Below are 17,043 nucleotides of genomic sequence, written 5' to 3'. Positions count from 1 at the left end.
TTTCCTTTTGCAGCCTGGCATGGACATCCCTGGTTTACAACTGAGTAACCAAGACTACTATCCTTATGTCTATTTCAAGATTGACCTCAGTCTTCTTGACTGCAGTTAAAGAAAAATTGCTCCAGCTTCATCTATTGATTTTCAAGACCGTAATGTTACAGGAAAATAATCTTTAGCTGCTCAAAGTAAAATTAAAATGCAGATGCTGTAGCAGAGTAATTGTATAACATCTTCCTACCACTTCCAGTAATTTTTACAGTGACTTCAATATAAGCGTCTCTTGTTCATAATTTTACAAAAACATATTCCAGAGGCAGAAGGTACTATGGTAGTATTTATTTTTTTTTGGGGAAGTTACAAAGATGGACTATCTACTGGACTTGAAATAAAACCATTTAAAAAGTGTGTGGTGGCTAACGGATCTACTAGATGTGCACAGTCCTGTTTTTCTAACAAAGCAAACTTAAAAAAAACCCAGAGAAGTAGAAAGCATCAGAGCAAAACCCAAAGTTTTTTTTTTTTTTTTTAATTAAAAAAAAAGCTAAAGAAGAAAGATCCTCAAAACTGCTGTGGAACTTACTGTAGTGTGACTTACAGTCCCAAGTACTCATAAGTTTAGTTTTTGTGAAGACATTTCAGTAAGAACAGTTCCATCAGATCTCATCTGCTGGGAGGAGTTAGAGTGGGAGCGCATTTCCTGCACCACATCAGCAGTCAAGTTGCAGTTGGTTACTGATGGTTCTTACACCACCTTCCATAGGGATGAGCTATAGGCGATCTCTTACCAACACCAGGTGACAAATATCCGAATTAAGTTATTTCCTTGAAAGGAGGGGAAATTTCAGTTCTTTCATTCCTTATTTATAAACAAGCTGATCACTTCACTAGACCTTGATACACAAGACATGGAGAGCAATAAAATAATGATATATTTATTAAAAAAGCAGCAGCAACCATCCCTATTCCCAATTCCCCTTCCAAGGAAATAGCAATTTCAAATCAAAACAATGCCAGATGGAAAGTGAGGAGATACTAGATCCAATTCGCTGGAGACAGCACCGTGGTGTTTTTCTATTAGCACCTGGAAATCCTCATGCCCTAAAATGGGGATTAGCTTTACTGCTCATCCTGGGGAAAAGACCAACAGCTCCCAGTGTCTCCCACTGCAGCAGCAACCCCTCTTCTGTTGCATTAATGATCTTAAAGTCTGGCACAAAAAGAGAAAGCCCCTGAGAAGGAATAGGAAAAGGAAGACTAAAGAGCATTTAAACCAAGATTGTCTGTCTAATCAGGCTTTGGGCCAAACTGTCAAGATCGTTCACAGCAAGGGGGTGGTTTAGGACTCTCCCTCTGCACTGGCCTCTCTATTCTACCGTTCATTTTTCAAGAGTCATCCAAAATAAGATACCTTTTATCATGGGCACCTTTGTTACTCTATACAAGACTAACAGTGTGTGTCAAAAATATTCTGGTTTATTCTTTAATTGAAACAGAAGCTGACCAGGTTCCACCTCCATGAAAAAATATCACATTTAAAATTGGTTACACTAACAGCCTCCAATAACACTCAAACAGCACACTATCAACAAAATAAAACCCAAGATGTTCCAAAGAAATATCCATGTTGTCCTCAAAATATTTGTTACACAGAATACAATCAAGTTTACTGGTTATGACAATTCATAGAATTTCTGCAATGTTTTCTTGAGATGTGTACAGTTCACTGCTGCAGTGCATCAGATAGCACAGTGTGTCACGTGCTATTTCTCCATAAAAAGGCCACGGGAATATCCATCTGATTGTGAACCAGGCTGCAAACTGCTGCACAAACTCTCCCAAGAAAAGAGGTTTCCTGAAGATCTCACAGCTCATCTTTCTCCCAGTCATCCAAATCCACATCACTAAGATCAATATCATCTTCAACTGGAAGCTGTGAAAAAGGGAAGGTTTTGAGCACACGTTTAGAAGCATTTAACCCTGGACACCACTGACTTTGGAAGATGCTTACTTCATGCTGAGAATAAAACTCCCACCTGTCATGTTTCATTCATAAAAACTCAAAGTGTACTAAGCACAGAACAAATTATCAGAGTTTAGACTAGAAGGTTGTTTTCTATTAATAAAAATAGTCCAGATAAAGACAAATACAGATAAACTATGTAACAAAGCTGCTACTATATTCTATATTTTAATCCCATCTGAAGTAGATCAAAGGATTATAGTAACTTTCGTTTTTTACGGCAATGTTGAACCTTAAGAACATACTCGATCACTGTGTTAGTACACAGGCTTTACCTTACAAACTCTGACATTAAGACTTTGATGTTAAGGTCAGCATATTGCAGAACCAAAGTCTCCACAAACATTCAGGCCTTGAATGCACACACTACCACCTCCCTTACTCAGCATGGAGAATAACATGTTTCAGCCTCAAGGGATTTAACTTTCAGATTACATCCTAACAGCTAGGCAGGAGCAGTATCTGTCCACAATGTCAGACAACAAATCTGGTGTTTGGTCTGGTGGCAAAATTTACATAATGAGAAACCATCACCACAGCTTGCCACAATCTCTGAAGAACAAGAATTTTCACATTGCCAGTTCTTAGTTACTCTATCCAGTCACTTCTGAACCTAGCAAATCATAGGTACTCCATCTCTACAAGTGCTCTTACCTCACCATCTTTGCCATCCCAAGGTTCAACTGAATGAATTTTAGGGAAAGCTCCACCACCCACCGGTGCTGTAGAGCCACGACCAACAGACAGTTCCCTGAGAAAAAAAAGTAAAAATTAATTTCTCCAGTTTCCATCCACCTGGAACAAGGCTTGCTTCAGATAAAAGGAAGTTAACTTTGAAATCTGCTTGCATCTCTTGAAGCAAATCTAAACTGTCTGGGAGCAAAAGCTTTTCTAACTGAGAAGGAGAACATTAAAAAGAGCCCTTAAAGCAGCATTGTGAATTTACAATTGGATCCAAAGAGATAAACTATGTGAGCTACACTGCTTCATATTTCAGCAGCACCCCTTGTAACACTCACGAACAAACAGCCCCTTTAACAGGTATGTTATGTATCACTTTAGGCAACTCCAAGAGGAGTCTACAATTCCATTTCAGAAATCACCTGCAACCGTTACTTGAAATAGCTAGCGATTTCTTTAGCAGACTCTAAGCCTCCACAGGTTACAGTGGGTACAACGAGGTAACCAGTTCTGCTTTGAGACACCCCCATCTTGCATCTGCTAGTTAGGCTTGCTCAAAAAGCCTAACATTAAAATCCTGAAGAGCTAATCCCTTTGCATTCTTTCAGAGGCAAATAAAACTAAGCATTCCTTCCTAGGCAGAGTCTGTAATTTTTATGCTCTTCACAGTGCTTGTTTCCTTACTTTTGTCACCACTGTTGAGACTGCCTAGTAGATTACAAAAGCTGCATACAGCAAACTGAGTTAACAGCCAGCTACAGCAACTGCGATTGTACTACTTTCTCTAGGCAGTACAGCTCAGCTGAAGTGTCAAGCAAGAGATTATTCCAGCAAGTATTGCTTTGTAGTAAGACAACACCTACCAATTATTGAAAACAATATAAACTGTGAAGTTGGCTGTTGTGTCCTGGAAGCACCATCCACCCTCACAAGGAGAGGCTTCACTAAGATGGATTTTATAAGCTAAGAAAATTTGCCATGTGTGAGAAAGGCAGACGTTTCTCTCACATGCATTACTACAAACTGTCTGGTATTACTCTTCTTACATCCGAATCCTGTATTTTACTTGATGGTCTGAGAATATTCCCTTTTTGGCATTAAGAAAGTCTGATCACTTAGACAGGTAGAGAATATAGCACTGTTTCCATTAATCCAGCAGGAAGACGGTTCAATTAATGGTGAGGTGGGGAGACACACTTGTACTTCCTTTTGCAATTCTGACTGTCCTTTGTCATTCTCCAAGCAAGGACATGGAAATAACACTGCAAATGCAAGTTCTCAAAGGCTCTTACACACCTTATGGCAGCTGGTGTTTTACCCAAAAGCAGAATTTTCACTTTGACCATGCTTGAGTAACAGTTTAAGATGCTGTTTCAGTGCTGCTGCCGCTTTCTGTCCTCTTCCCTATTTCCTTTTCCCATTTAATTCTTCTCAGCACTGGCTCTTGCCCAGCTACACAAGAGGTGGTTTCAGGGAACCCGAGCTGAGCAGAGCACTATGATTTTTTGGATGGATTGCTTCAGCTCCCCCAATCAGTTTATGAAATGCCATGGGAATGGCAAAGGGGAAGACAGGACCAGACTGAACCAGAAAGATGAAAAGCAACATACAGAACCTCAACAGCACCCATTTAGATTCCCCAAACCGAGAACTTTACAATTACTAATCTGAACACACGATTTGAATTAAATAGTATTGATTACCAATCCCATTAATCTCGAGTTACCAGAGAACCAGAATTTTTCAAGATCAAAGCTCACTTGTGTTTTCAAACTTTTCAAAAGTTGTGCTAAAACTACCATTTAAGTCTAGATATCCAACTTCTTGATTCTATCCATCACAAAAAGGCAGAGACTGCTTTATTAGTTGCAATCCTCACTGAAATCATTCCCTTACTCCAGTGAATGCTCATCATCTTAATTCTCTTAATGTGCAAGTCTTGTCTGATCCAAGAGAGCCTGATTTTGGTCTAAAGAGTCAAAGCCCCAGAAAGATAGAAGTCATTTATGAAGACTTCATACCTGAGAAACTCATTAATCCCTTGCTCACTGAACGATCCTTTCAAAAGGGCAAATTTCATCTTCCGAGCATTAATGGCTGCCATTGCTGGATACCCAAAGCCTCCAATCCCCAAAGAGCTCTCAAGATCTGACTGAGCACCTGCTTCTGTCCACAGCCACCTTAAGGAAAAGATAAAATAGAAAATTAATACTTAGGATAAGCACTACAATCATTATCATCACACATATCCTGCAACCCTGCAGAGTTCAAGCTGGGCTCTGAACTGCCCTTGACAGCATCAAATGTTACTGAACTCAGCAAGGAATAGCAGGATACCAATCTCAAACCAATGTAGCGGAAGAAAGCACTGCCTGAACAGCACCTCTGGGCCAGCCCCACACTCGCAGCCACCGAAAGCTGGATCAGAAGGCCTAACCAGGCAAGACAGTGGAGGGTGTCCCTGCCCGCAGCAGGGGGGTTGGAACTAGATGATCTTTAAGGTCCCTTCCAACCCAAACCATTCTATGATTCTATGATAGTCCAGGGAAAAAAAACTATGTTACCAACACAAATAGCTGCACTTTAGCTTACATTAAGCAAGGTTTAAAATGGCTCAAGTCACAGATCCAAACAAGACAAAGTACTGCTCAAATCCCACTGTAGAGGATTTCTGGCCAAAGACTGCAAGACCACTATTTCACTCAGTATTAGTTCCTCACTGGTCAGATCTCAGTTCCTCTAACCCTTAACAAGTCCCCTGAGGAACCTCTGGAATAGGCCAATCTCAGCATTTCCCCCCGCAACGGACTTTAATGCCATTTTGCCACCTTTTCACAGCAGTCAGTGTGTCAGAACAACTCTCACTTCCCAGAGATTCTAACCTCCACTTGAGAGGAGGAAGAGGAAAGGCAACACCTGCCAGCCTGCTGCTTTGAAAGTAGATGAAAACATGATTAAGTCTGTTAGTAAACTGCTATTTACTTTTTTTTTTTTTTTTTGAGAATTCAATAGTTACACTGGCATTCAGGACAAGAGTAAAAGATGCTTAGTTTGATTTCATTAGCACTTAGATACCACTTGTAAACAAGGTGGATGAAATGAAAAAAAAAAAATCAGCAGTTTATTCTAAAGCCACAACATCCCCTCCTGCAGTAGTTAGTGAAATATCAAGATATACTATCCTGAAGAAGGAACAACTCTTATCTGCAGATAAATCATTATCATCCAAATTCTATCCTGTTACTTCTAAAAATGCTCACATCTTTTCCAAGACAACCTGTCTTCAACGACACTTACCCCCACATTTTCTTTTTGTATTTTTCAGCCATTTTTAACATGACATCCAGGTAAGAATTCCTCCCTGAAGCTCCTGTTTGTTAGACAGAATTGGACAAGTTAAAAAACACAACTACATGCTTTAAGCGACAAATTCATACAGAAATCTGCTTGCTTCTATATATACACCTGTGTCAAGAATATGAGGCAGGACAGAAATGATGCAGAGCTGATGAGCATCACAGGTACTCTTCAGAACATCTTCACTAATTATCTAGAAGAAAGCAACAGAAAGTCAGTAAGGGTAAGACTTGGTTACCCAGCTGTGACTGCACTTCCCTCCAACAGCCTATCAACTCCATATTACAAGGTAATAAGCATGGAAACAACTTGACACAACAGCTTACAAGCCTCTCCCACTTCACTGGTCCCCCCAACACAAGACTAAATAAAAGAGTTCACAAAGTCTTCTGCTGAGACTTGCAGCAACAGGAAAGTAAGCAGTAAAGGAAGCTTACAGAGAGCACAGAAAGATGTTACTTCTTGCTCGAAGTCACTGTCCTTAGACCAGGGCTGGAAACAGCACCCCCAGACCTATACATATGAAACCAGTAGGTTTCATTCATGGTACTGCTAGCATAAGGAGAGCCAGCAGGGTGCAGCACTTGAAGATGAGGACATTTAATCAACATTAATAGAGCAGTATGTTTTGTGTGATCTACCTTAAAAAGGAAGCAAGCCATTTATCTACATCAGTGATCTCCAAACTTTGATTGTGCACTGCTACCAGTAAAAAAATTTCTAAGCACGCAGCCCCAATATATGTGTATCAATTATATACACATGTACTACTGTACTAGTGTTATGTACATAAGGCATACAGAAAATAGACATTTTAAAAGGATGACAAAGGTGAAATAAACACCATTTTAAAATAAATAAAAAAGAATATTAATGGTACAGTTTTTTTCTTCCTGCACACCAACAGATTGTCTTGCATGCACCCCACTTTAAAGACAACTGATCACTATTTCAAATCCACCAACATCAAGCTGAAACTAGAAGTCACCATACAGAGAGTGGAGGTTTTTTTGGACAGAAAGCAAGAAGATCAGTCATCAAGCAACTTCTAGTGGACGGCTTACAAATGACAAAACCCTGCCCTCTTGTAAGAAAAAAGATGGGGCACAGAACCCAACTTTTTCACTCACTCCTCAAGAGGACTCAGACACCCTGGTACCATCCAGTCAGTGCCTTCACTGCACCAATTCTGATAAATCTTTCAGTCAACAAATTCACAGTAAAAATTAAATAACAGAAAGCTGAATGATCAGACTTGTCATCCTTGACATTCTGCTGCAAAACAGTATGCAAGCAGCACACTTAGGCTGTTTTATTTACAATGAATATAGTCCTGTAAGAATTGCTGCGAAGGATATGACAGAAAAGCAATCTGAGAAACTGATGTAGAGGTACCTCCAGGAGCTCAGGTGGTGGGGCATTATCCGAAAATAGATCCAGAGCACGAGCAATTATATCAGATCTAGTTCTGCTACCATCATAATCAACAGGGTCTTCTCCTTTCTGGAAGATTTTAATTGTGGGAAATCCACGAATCTGCAAGAGAAGTTTAAGTCATCAACTCAAATCTGATTATTTATGGTGGAAGTTATCTGCTACTCTAATGTGTTCTAGATTAAGAGAAAGGGAAGAAAAGATTTAACATCTACATCAGTCGAGTCTCACAGCATGTTATGACCGAACTGGACCAATTTTGTAGTTTCCTACTTGTGCAACAATTCAAAAACAAGGCTAACATATGCTAAAACACTGTTTCAAGTTTTAGGCCTGATGAATCAGCCATAGTTTCATCTCAGTTTAGATGCACCAAGCACTGCAGGCTTAAGTACCTAGAAGATCATCTTGACTCATTGTATTTCGTAAGACATTAGTTTCCCGAGACAGCACTGTGCCTACATGGCAACAAATGGACCTTAAGCTCCCTCTGCTGCACCTCCAGCAAAACTTGTTCAGTCTTCCTGCTGACTGCCAGCCACGTGCACATGTACAACATGCCAGCCATGTGCACAAAGCAGCACACTGTAAGCTCCCTGTACTGTTATTAAAAATTAAAGAATATCAGTTCACTTTGGGCCCACAGCATAGCTGATCTGGGCAGCTAAATTGTTGGATTGATTCCTGATAACTGGCTCCAAGATATACAGGTACATGTGTGATACAGGTACATGTGTGTTCTGGAGATGCTCAGCCAGCATATAAACAGTCTGAAAAGACAGACCTCTCATTTCAGATGATAAAGCTATACAAGACCTTATGGAAATAAAAAGCCTGTTTAATCAGCAACATCCAGATTCATTCCTTTCCCCTCACCCCATTTATTTATATTGTTACTGACATTCAGGAATAAATTATTTATGGAAAAGTGGTATGTGTCATTTAACATTATTTTTAGCACAAAACATTTAAGTGGTACCAGATTAGGGAACAGTTCAGTAAGCATTAAAGGGAAATCTACTGTGTTAGCTTTGTCATGGACTAAATAAACTCAGTATCAGCGGACATTTAAGAGACATTTTATAGGGGTGGTCTATAGACTAAGGGAATGATATCTGTGTACTACATCAAAGGATAGGAAGGGGGTGGTGGTTAACGAGGTTGTACTGAATAGTGTGGTACCTGAGCGTGGTGTAAATGGTATGGAATAAGGGGTGAAGAATGTGCTGGATTTGATTGGGGTAGAATTCATCTTCATAGTAGCTAGTATGGGGCTGTGTTTTGGATTGGTGCTGAGAAGAGTGTTGATAACACAGGGATGTTTTTGTTACTGCCGAGCAGTGCTCACACAGAGCCAAGGCCTTTTCTGCTCCTCACACCACCCCACCAGCAAGTAGGCTGGGGGTGCACAAGGAGTTGGGAGGGGACACAGCCAGGACAGCTGACCCCAACTGACCAAAGGGATATTCCACACCATATGACATCATGCTCAGTGTGTAAAGCTGGGGGAAGAAGAAGGAAGGGGGGACTGTTCGGAGTGATGGCGTTTGTCTTCCCAAGTAACTGTTATGCGTGATGGAGCCCTGCTTTCCTGGAGATGGCCAAACACCTGCCTGCTGATGGGAAGTAGTGAATGAATTCCTTGTTTTGCTTTGCTTGCATGAGCAGCTTTTGCTTTACCTATTAAACTGTCTTTATCTCAGCCCACAAGTCTTCCTCACTTTCACTCTTCTGATTCTCTCCCCGATCGTGCCAGAGGGGAGTGAGCAAGCAGCTGCGTGGTGCTTAGCTGCTTGCTGGCGCTAAACCACAACACTGACTTACTAGAGATGGAAACGAAATTGTAACCATTACAGAGCACACTCACCCCGTATCGGCCTGCCAGCATCTGATTGACTGTTGCATCTACTGCAGCCAGCTTTACTTTTCCCTTTGTTTGTTCCTTCACCTCAGTGGCAGCAGCTGCCCATTCTGGCTCCAAGCTGAAAAACAAAGAGTATGAGTGCTCTTCAGCTCTTACAGCTAGCAAAAGTATACCACATTCCAACATTCTGCAGCATACTCTACTCAGGAAAAAAGTTCTCTGCAGAGAGTGACAACTAGGAGGGTTACTCCAAATGAGACAGAAGTCCTGCATCTGAAGGAATGAAAAGGTTAATATAACTTCTGGATCTTATTTCCACTGGTAACTGGGAATTTTACTGAGGAGGAGTGCAGCTAGAGCAGCACCAAGGTGCCCTAAGCAGGAGAAGCCCAGATTTGTTAGAACACCTTACTGAAAATCCCATTTCTGATGCAAGGTCCCCTTAGGGGATTAAGGGTATTGCATAAAAACAAGCACTCATGGGAATTGAATTGTCAAAGAAAAACCTCATTTACTTTTTGCAGTGCCCACACCATGGGGCATAAAACTCCACCATCCACACATCGTCACTGTTTATGACGTTCTTATCAAAGCTGTCATCAGTCAGCTCAATCACATCCTTCTTATCTCCACCTCCACTCTCTCGGCCCTGTAAGAAACAAACAGACCCTCACATAAGTAGTAACCAAAACTGGTTTCCCACACAAGCCATCTCCTGTGTGTCATGTTGTACCAAATGGTCTTTATTTGAATGAGATACAAAACAGGCAGTGCTAGGTCATACAACTTTCCCATTTTAGAACTGACAATAAACACAGCCTACTCCCACAGTGCTTTCAAGAAACAGAAAGTGAACCTTATCTTAAAAAAAAAAAAATCAGAACAAACTAACGAGATAATGTGGGAAAACTTCCTCAGTCCTTCATGCTCTGATCTGTTCAAGAACAAAGTGCTCTCCAACCCCCCCAACCCCACTGTGCCCCAGTTTCCAGACAAAACAAACATGTGAGTGCAATACACACTACAGGGTACAATCCACCCAGGTCTTCTATCTGGCCAACCTGAGGGTGTTGGGAGTGTTCTTGCTCCATGATTCAGAAACAGTAGTAGGAGCCAGAATCTTTTCAATTTACCTTCAGGGTGATATCCAGCAAGCCAACTTCAGAAGAACACTACCAAATTAAAAAACCTCATCCATGTAGCTTAGACTAGGACTAGGCAAATGGTACTTCAACCAGTTGGAGAATGGGGCTAACAGGGACCTCCAAATTCAAAGAGAGATGCAAAGTCTTGCACCTGGGGATAAATAACCCCAATGTACCAGTACATGCTGGGGACTGACTAACTGGAAAGCAGCTTTTCAGAGAGGGACCTGGGGTCCTGGTGGACAAACTGAACATGAGCCAGCAACGCACCCCTGTGGCAAAGGCGGCCAACAGCCTCCTGAACTGCTTTAGGCAGAGAATTGTCAGCAGGTCCAGGGAGGTGATCTTTCTGCTCAGTACCATGTCAAACACCTGGAGTGCTGGGTCCAGTTCTGGGCTGCCCAGTAGAAGAGGCACGCACACTGAAGCAAGTCCAGCTGAGGGTCAAAGCTCATTAAGGGCTTTGAGCATCTGACATTCAATGAGAGGTTAAGAAAGCTGGGATTGCTCAGCTGGAAAGAGAGAAGCCTCAGTGTGGATCCTATCCATGTATATAAATACCCAACAGTAGGGGAGTAAAGAAAACAAAGATTTTTCTCTGCAATGCCCAGTGACAGAACAAAAAGTAAGGGTATAAGTTGAAATACATGAATTATATTTAAACATAAGTGAAGTTTTCTACTGTGAGGGTGGTCAAATACTGGAACAGGCTGCCCAAAGAGGTGCTGTCTGTGTAGTCTCAGTCCTTGGAGATACAACTTGAACAGACAAAGCCCTGAGCAATCAATCTGCTTTAGTTGACCCTACACTGGGCAAGGGGCTGGACTAGACAACCTCCAGAGGTCCCTTCCAACTTCAACAGTTCTGTAAACAGTCAGGAACACAAGCCCTGATCTCCTGTACAGGACAGCCTCCAGTTGAAAACAAACCTACACATTCCCTCAAATACCTGTTTTCCAGAACTATATCCTCCACTTCTACCACTGAGACGGTCTTTCACCAGGGACCGAAGAGCACTTAGAGCAGCATCGACAATGGCATCACTTGTCCTGCCACCTGCAACACAGCAAAATGAGTGTTTAAAGCATCAAAAGGCCAGTTTAAGGTAGGTCCCTGGACTGTTAGCCCATACTAAGACATGTACAATTTGGTCAAACAAGTCCCACCCATCTGTCTCAGTTACTACAAGCACTAGACAGGAAGGAAACATCACACAAGACAGCATTAACAGCTACCATAATTACTGTACTCAGAGAATTTTTCAGGCATGCAACACATGAAAGAGCATCACATTTACCCTGATAATCCTCTGCTTTGTTTTTGTTGGCTCCAAATATCTTGATAGTTGGAAATCCTCTGACTCCATACTGTCCACCCAAGGACTGATGCTTATCTGCATCTACTGCACCTACCTTCACTACACCCTGGGGAAATAAAAAGAAAAACTAAGACAAAACTTCTATGGTGATTTAACACATTTTATACTCTGTATGTGCTGGAGAGAAAGAGAGAGTTATTAGGAGGGTAAGAAAACAGTCACCAGAAGAGAGGTGTTATCCCCTGAGAAGCATTAAACTACAGAACACCATATATGTCCATTTCTTTCCTCCTCCTGACAAACTACATTTTAAGTTGCTTGGGTTTTTTTTTTGTTTGGGTTTTTTATTATTATTTTTAATAAGGGGAATATATTTTACATAGGCAAGACTTCAGCAAATCATTACATGACCAAGTTTTCTGTAATGAAAGAAATACACATCACCAACAGCTTACAAAGCTGTGTTCGTATATTCAGTTCATGCTGTTCTTTTACTTCAGGCGCAGGTGACAGGACAGCGAGGAAGAAAAGAGAAACATGCTATTTTGGGGGACGGCTGGATTCTAATGTCTTCTGGTGCTGTGAAAAACAGCCCTGGAAACCGTAATGGGAATTCACAGGGACAAAACTGACTTGCTTCCTCTACAATTCAATGGCTTCTTTAAAAAAAAAAAAAAAAAGAAGAAAAAACCCGCAAAAATCCCAACTTCAGGCGCCTCTGATTGGCCACTTCTCTGGCTGGACAAGTGAGATGGTTTTGGGGACCAAACCATACCTCCGTATTCCCAAGGCAGATGGCAAACAGCCAAACTCTCCTCAATCTACTGCCACAAGCATATTTGAAAAGTTGAACTTACTTTTAATGCTGTCGCTGCTTTCTTCCACTCAGGGGTTAGTCTTTGACAATGACCACACCTTTTAGAAAAAAAAACAAAACAACAACAGAGTAATTGACTTGCAGATCTGGTAACTATTTCACAAAGTACAGAACAGCCTTGTTGGGTTTGCAATTACAGAACAGCCACTTGCAGCAAACAGAGACTGAAGGTCTACTCATGAGGAGGAGAAGAGGCTATGCCACAACATCACATCATCACTCAGACTTCTGAAGAAAAACTCTCCGTATTATTATATAAACACATACATATGCATACATCTCAAAAGCTACCTGGCTTTCCTAACACACAAATGTGAGCACCAAAATCCAGATTTGCACACTAGTCTGCTTGTTCCAGGGTAAATTTGCCCTGTGATGAGGCCTGGAAAAATTGTTGTACAGATAACTTAACTAGCAAGAACTTGTGGCACAACATCTCCTGGAGGTGTCTGGGGGAGCAGACCAACAGTTGACTGGCAACTGGTGTATAATCACAGCATCACAAGTCTGTAGGAAAAGAGGAGCTGCCAATTTACACATAGCTGTTCTACACTTTATTGCCATTGTTCAGTAAAGCTGCCTGTTGCCCATAAAGCTGCAATAACACTAGAAGAGGCACAGCAAGCTTTCCCCTAAACCTCTCAGTCCGGACACAGTCAGGCTGTTGCAATGAAAGGCCCCCTCCTCCAGAATGTGGAGCTTTGGATGGCAACAGCATAGAGGATTTGTGCTAAGATGGAATATGTTGCGGACATTAGCACAATGGGAGATACAGTTGCTAAATTAAGATGCATTATTTCTCAACTGAAAACTGTGCTTTTACAGCAGAATCAGGTTCAGAAAGACAGAAGTGAGGGGCCTTCTCCCCTATTGCACTTTGATCAGTCATTTTTAATACTAATTTCAGTAGAAAAAATTAAGTAGTAAAATAGCATATAAGATTTCCATAGAATTATAGAACACCAGGTCAGAAGGGACCTCGAGGATCATCTGGTCCAACTTTTCATGGCAAAAGCACTGTCTAGACAAAATGGCCCAGCAGTCTGTCCAGCTGAACCTTGAAAGTGTCCCGTGTTGGGGAATCCACTACTTCCCTGGGGGGGATTATTCCAATGGTGGATTGTTCTCACTGGACACAACAGGAAAGTTTTTCACAATCGGAATCTCCCCAGGAGTAACTTGTACCCATTAACCCTTATCTCCTCCATGTAACAATTCCTGCTTTTTTCCCTGGTGAGGATATTTAAAACAGGAACCCCAACTACAGCTATTTTGCTAGTCATAAGGCCATCACACCAAGAACAGTACCACCACCAACCGAATGAAACCTTGGACTGATCAGCACCAGATCAGTATGCTACTCCTCCATGACAAGAGCAAGCAAGTACACAGCTGTAATTCTTACCATGGGGCATAGAACTCCACAAGCCACAGGCTCTCACTCTGAATGACTTCCTTGTTGAAGTTAGTTGGTGTTAGCTCTATCACATCATCACTGGCTGAATATAAACCATTAACTGCCAGGAATAACGTGCAGCTCACTGTGCCTAGAACAAAAAGCAAAGCAATCAGCACTCCTGCAGAACACTTATGATTCTCCTGTTGCCATGGCTAAATCATCTTCCCACCCTCTGAAAATCAGGAGGAAAAAAAAAAGAAGGAAAGGGATTCCAGTTTGACCAGAAAAAAGAAAGTTAAGGCAAGAGACATGCTTCCCATCCTCACTTAAATCATGATTCCACAGGATCATATAATATATTCTCTGTGCCTAAGGCTAGCTGGAGTTATGCCAATCCTCCTCTGGTGCCTCAGAGCACATTTTGTCAAAGCTGCCACCCTAACTAGTACTGGTACAAGATCAGCAGAATTTCCCCACAGATCCCCATGATCAGCTACATTTTATTTCAGTTCCTTTCTCATAAGAACTGCTAAGCCAATTGCCCACACCTCTTGCACAGCAGGCACTCAGACACATCTTTGACAGGATTACATAATGCAGGACTGTCCCAGCTAGACTTAGTACAGCTACACTGATTTTAGGGCCAACACTTGATGCACTGGTAGTGTAAGGAGCTCCTTCATTCTTGCTCATGAGGATCTTAGTCTACCATTAATATCTCTCTCTAGCAATACACTGGAGAACAACTAAATCTGGTTAACAAGTGAAGCACTCTTAGAATGCTAAAAAAAAAAATCATTAAAAGGTACAAGGAAGTTGCTTTCTCTTAAGAAAGACCTCATACTTGTGGTCACTTCTGGATGTAATTGTTGCTTGAGACTTTGCACATAAATCTTTGTAATCCTTCCTTCTACCTAGTCAGAGATTAAGAGATGGCTTGAAAGACAACACACATCTCTATAACAAATAGCAAAAGACTTCTCTTAATCCACCAGAGACAGGGGAGTAAGACCTCAGACATCGAAGTCAGAACTAGGCAAGAAATAGCTTTGCTGTGAGTAGTTAATAACTTGAAAAGGAAACTGTACATTCTCTCTCAAGACTGAGGGTGTGGGAAAGATACAGTTCAGTGATGTAGAAACTCTATGGCACAAGGTACACAGACTGCACAGCAACACCTACGCTTTATCAGTCCTGCTCAAAAAATCCCCAGTTTCGTTAAACGTATTCTGCAGGTGAAGGAAGCTGAAATAATATCTTCCAGGTTACTCAACCAGAGATCAGGACTGAATTGCCACACTGCAACCCTGTGCCCTGTCCGTCACACCACTCCCCCAGATGGCTTCTTCTACCCCTAGGACACAATCCCTTTCTTTTGGGGTGATCCTAGCTGGTTTCCACCACCAGATTTACACATTAGATTGGCTCTCTCCCTTCATTATGCCCACACACAAGCAACACTTCATCAGTGCTGGTCAACTGACTTCCAAGGCAATCTGTGGCTGTCACAGCATGTTACAGTGACCTACAGTACCAGTTGCCACTGGGGCAGAGTCAGAAAACAAGGATGCAAAAAGCTACTTGAATGTTACAGCCACTCTCAAGACAGAAACCCTTCTCTAGATGGAATGAGACCATTAAATTGAAATCAGCATAGTTTGACATCACCTAAAGATATCTGGGGCAGAATATATTCTAAGCTGAACAGAGTTCACTCAGCCATTTCTGTCACTTCAAATAGAGAAGTTCTAGCTTATGCAAAAACACCTGCTAAAAAGAACTCACAAACATGGTGAAATCACCCTAATTAGGTATTACTGCATTTTTTTTAAAACTATGACTCATGAACTGGAAGCATAATTCTCCTTTCTGCAGTGAAATATTCAAGGCTTAATTCACCTTCAGTAAATAAAAAGATCATTTTTCTACAAGCATCCAAGCCATCAAAAAAACAAGTTGTAAAGCTGAAGAGCTGTAAAGAAAAGCTTTTGCTACAGAAAAGTAATGATGATCCTGTGAACTTCCTCCTTAAAATACCCACACCTTCTGCAGCAGAGCTCGGTGAGCTGAAAATCGCTCATCCCTGCACATGGGCACTGGGTGAGTGAGAGCCTTCCCCTTTCGGCCCTGTGCAGTGTCATCTGTGCCTTGGGTATTTCTATAGAGGGGTCCGAGAGGGACTGGTGAACCTGTTCACCCATTTATTTGGCACAGAAGACCCAGCAGCAGCAGGGGGAGGGAAAGAGGAAGTACAACTCCCCACGGACTCCTCCTTTTGTCTTCACTCATTACTTTCTTACTGCCCTTACAGCACCAACTCCTAGGTCAGGGCAGCCAGGCAAGTAAAACATCACCGCTAACTGGAAATTAAAGCGGTTCCTTTTTATTATTAGGGTGAGATATAAGCACTGTTTTCTTTAGCTTTTGTTGTTGCTGCTGGGATCTTTAGGCCGTCTACCTGCGTTTCGGTAACCTACCGAGCAATCGGGGACGGTGCTGGGCGCATCTCCCCCTCCCCCCGCAAGCCGCACAGCGGCCCCAACCGGCAACCGCTGCCCCCCCACCCCACGAGTCACCCGCCCCCGGCCACCGTGGAGAGCGGCCCGCACGGCCTAGAGCCCTCGCCCCTCCCCGAGCGGGAGAAGGGCGCACGGCGGCTCCGAGCCTGTCCCCAGCGGGCGGCCAGCCGCTCAGCCCGGTGCTCAGCCCCCTCCCGCCACGACGGGCCCACACCCCCGGCAGGACCTGAGAAGAGAGAAGCCACAGCCCGCCGCCGCCGCCCCCAGTCCCAGCCCCGCCGCCCGCAGCTCCTACCCCACCAAAGACGGCCCACGGCACGCGCCCCCATGGCTGCCCCCTGCTTCCTCGGCCGCCGCTACTAGAGCCTGCCTGCCCCGCCCCCAGCCCACGCGCCGCGCGTTCCCTGCCGTGGCCGCCGCCCATTGGCG

General features: G+C 42.7%; 2 protein-coding genes across 4 annotated transcripts in view; one reads left to right on the top strand and one right to left on the bottom strand.

Moving 5' to 3' along the window:
- The window catches only part of ATP6V1C2 (ATPase H+ transporting V1 subunit C2), a 21,122-nt gene extending 20,717 nt beyond the window's left edge, over positions 1–405 (top strand). For all 3 annotated transcript variants that reach the window (XM_054821586.1, XM_054821589.1, XM_054821587.1), the window contains exon 13: positions 14–405. In XM_054821586.1, the coding sequence (XP_054677561.1) occupies positions 14–109 (96 nt within the window). In that variant the 3' untranslated portion in view covers positions 110–405. The remainder of the gene's footprint in view (positions 1–13) is intronic.
- Positions 322–17,043, bottom strand: PDIA6 (protein disulfide isomerase family A member 6). Its single transcript, XM_054821585.1, has 13 exons — positions 16,910–17,043; positions 14,102–14,243; positions 12,677–12,734; positions 11,799–11,925; positions 11,451–11,557; positions 9,872–10,005; positions 9,360–9,474; positions 7,454–7,594; positions 6,167–6,251; positions 5,999–6,071; positions 4,723–4,881; positions 2,675–2,771; positions 322–1,930 (listed from the first exon to the last, which is right to left on the bottom strand). The coding sequence occupies exons 1-13, from the start codon at positions 16,941–16,943 to the stop codon at positions 1,862–1,864; spliced, it is 1,341 nt and encodes a 446-aa protein (XP_054677560.1). The 5' UTR covers positions 16,944–17,043; the 3' UTR covers positions 322–1,861.

Source organism: Grus americana, chromosome 3 (assembly GCF_028858705.1).
Source record: "Grus americana isolate bGruAme1 chromosome 3, bGruAme1.mat, whole genome shotgun sequence".
Classification (NCBI taxonomy): Eukaryota; Metazoa; Chordata; class Aves; order Gruiformes; family Gruidae; genus Grus; species Grus americana.
This window is presented reverse-complemented; position numbering and strand designations above follow the sequence as displayed.

What these genes read in the sequence shown, in the direction of transcription:
- PDIA6 (XM_054821585.1), bottom strand. Translation starts at nt 16,943, where the DNA reads ATGGGGGCGCGTGCCGTGGGCCGTCTTTGGTGGG. An exon ending in CAAAGCAGAGGATTATCAGG is followed by an intron (nt 11,558 to 11,798) that starts GTAAATGTGATG and finishes GCTGTGTTGCAG; the next exon opens with GTGGCAGGACAAGTGATGCC. An exon ending in TGCTGGCAGGCCGATACGGG is followed by an intron (nt 7,595 to 9,359) that starts GTGAGTGTGCTC and finishes CTTCTCTTGCAG; the next exon opens with ATTCGTGGATTTCCCACAAT.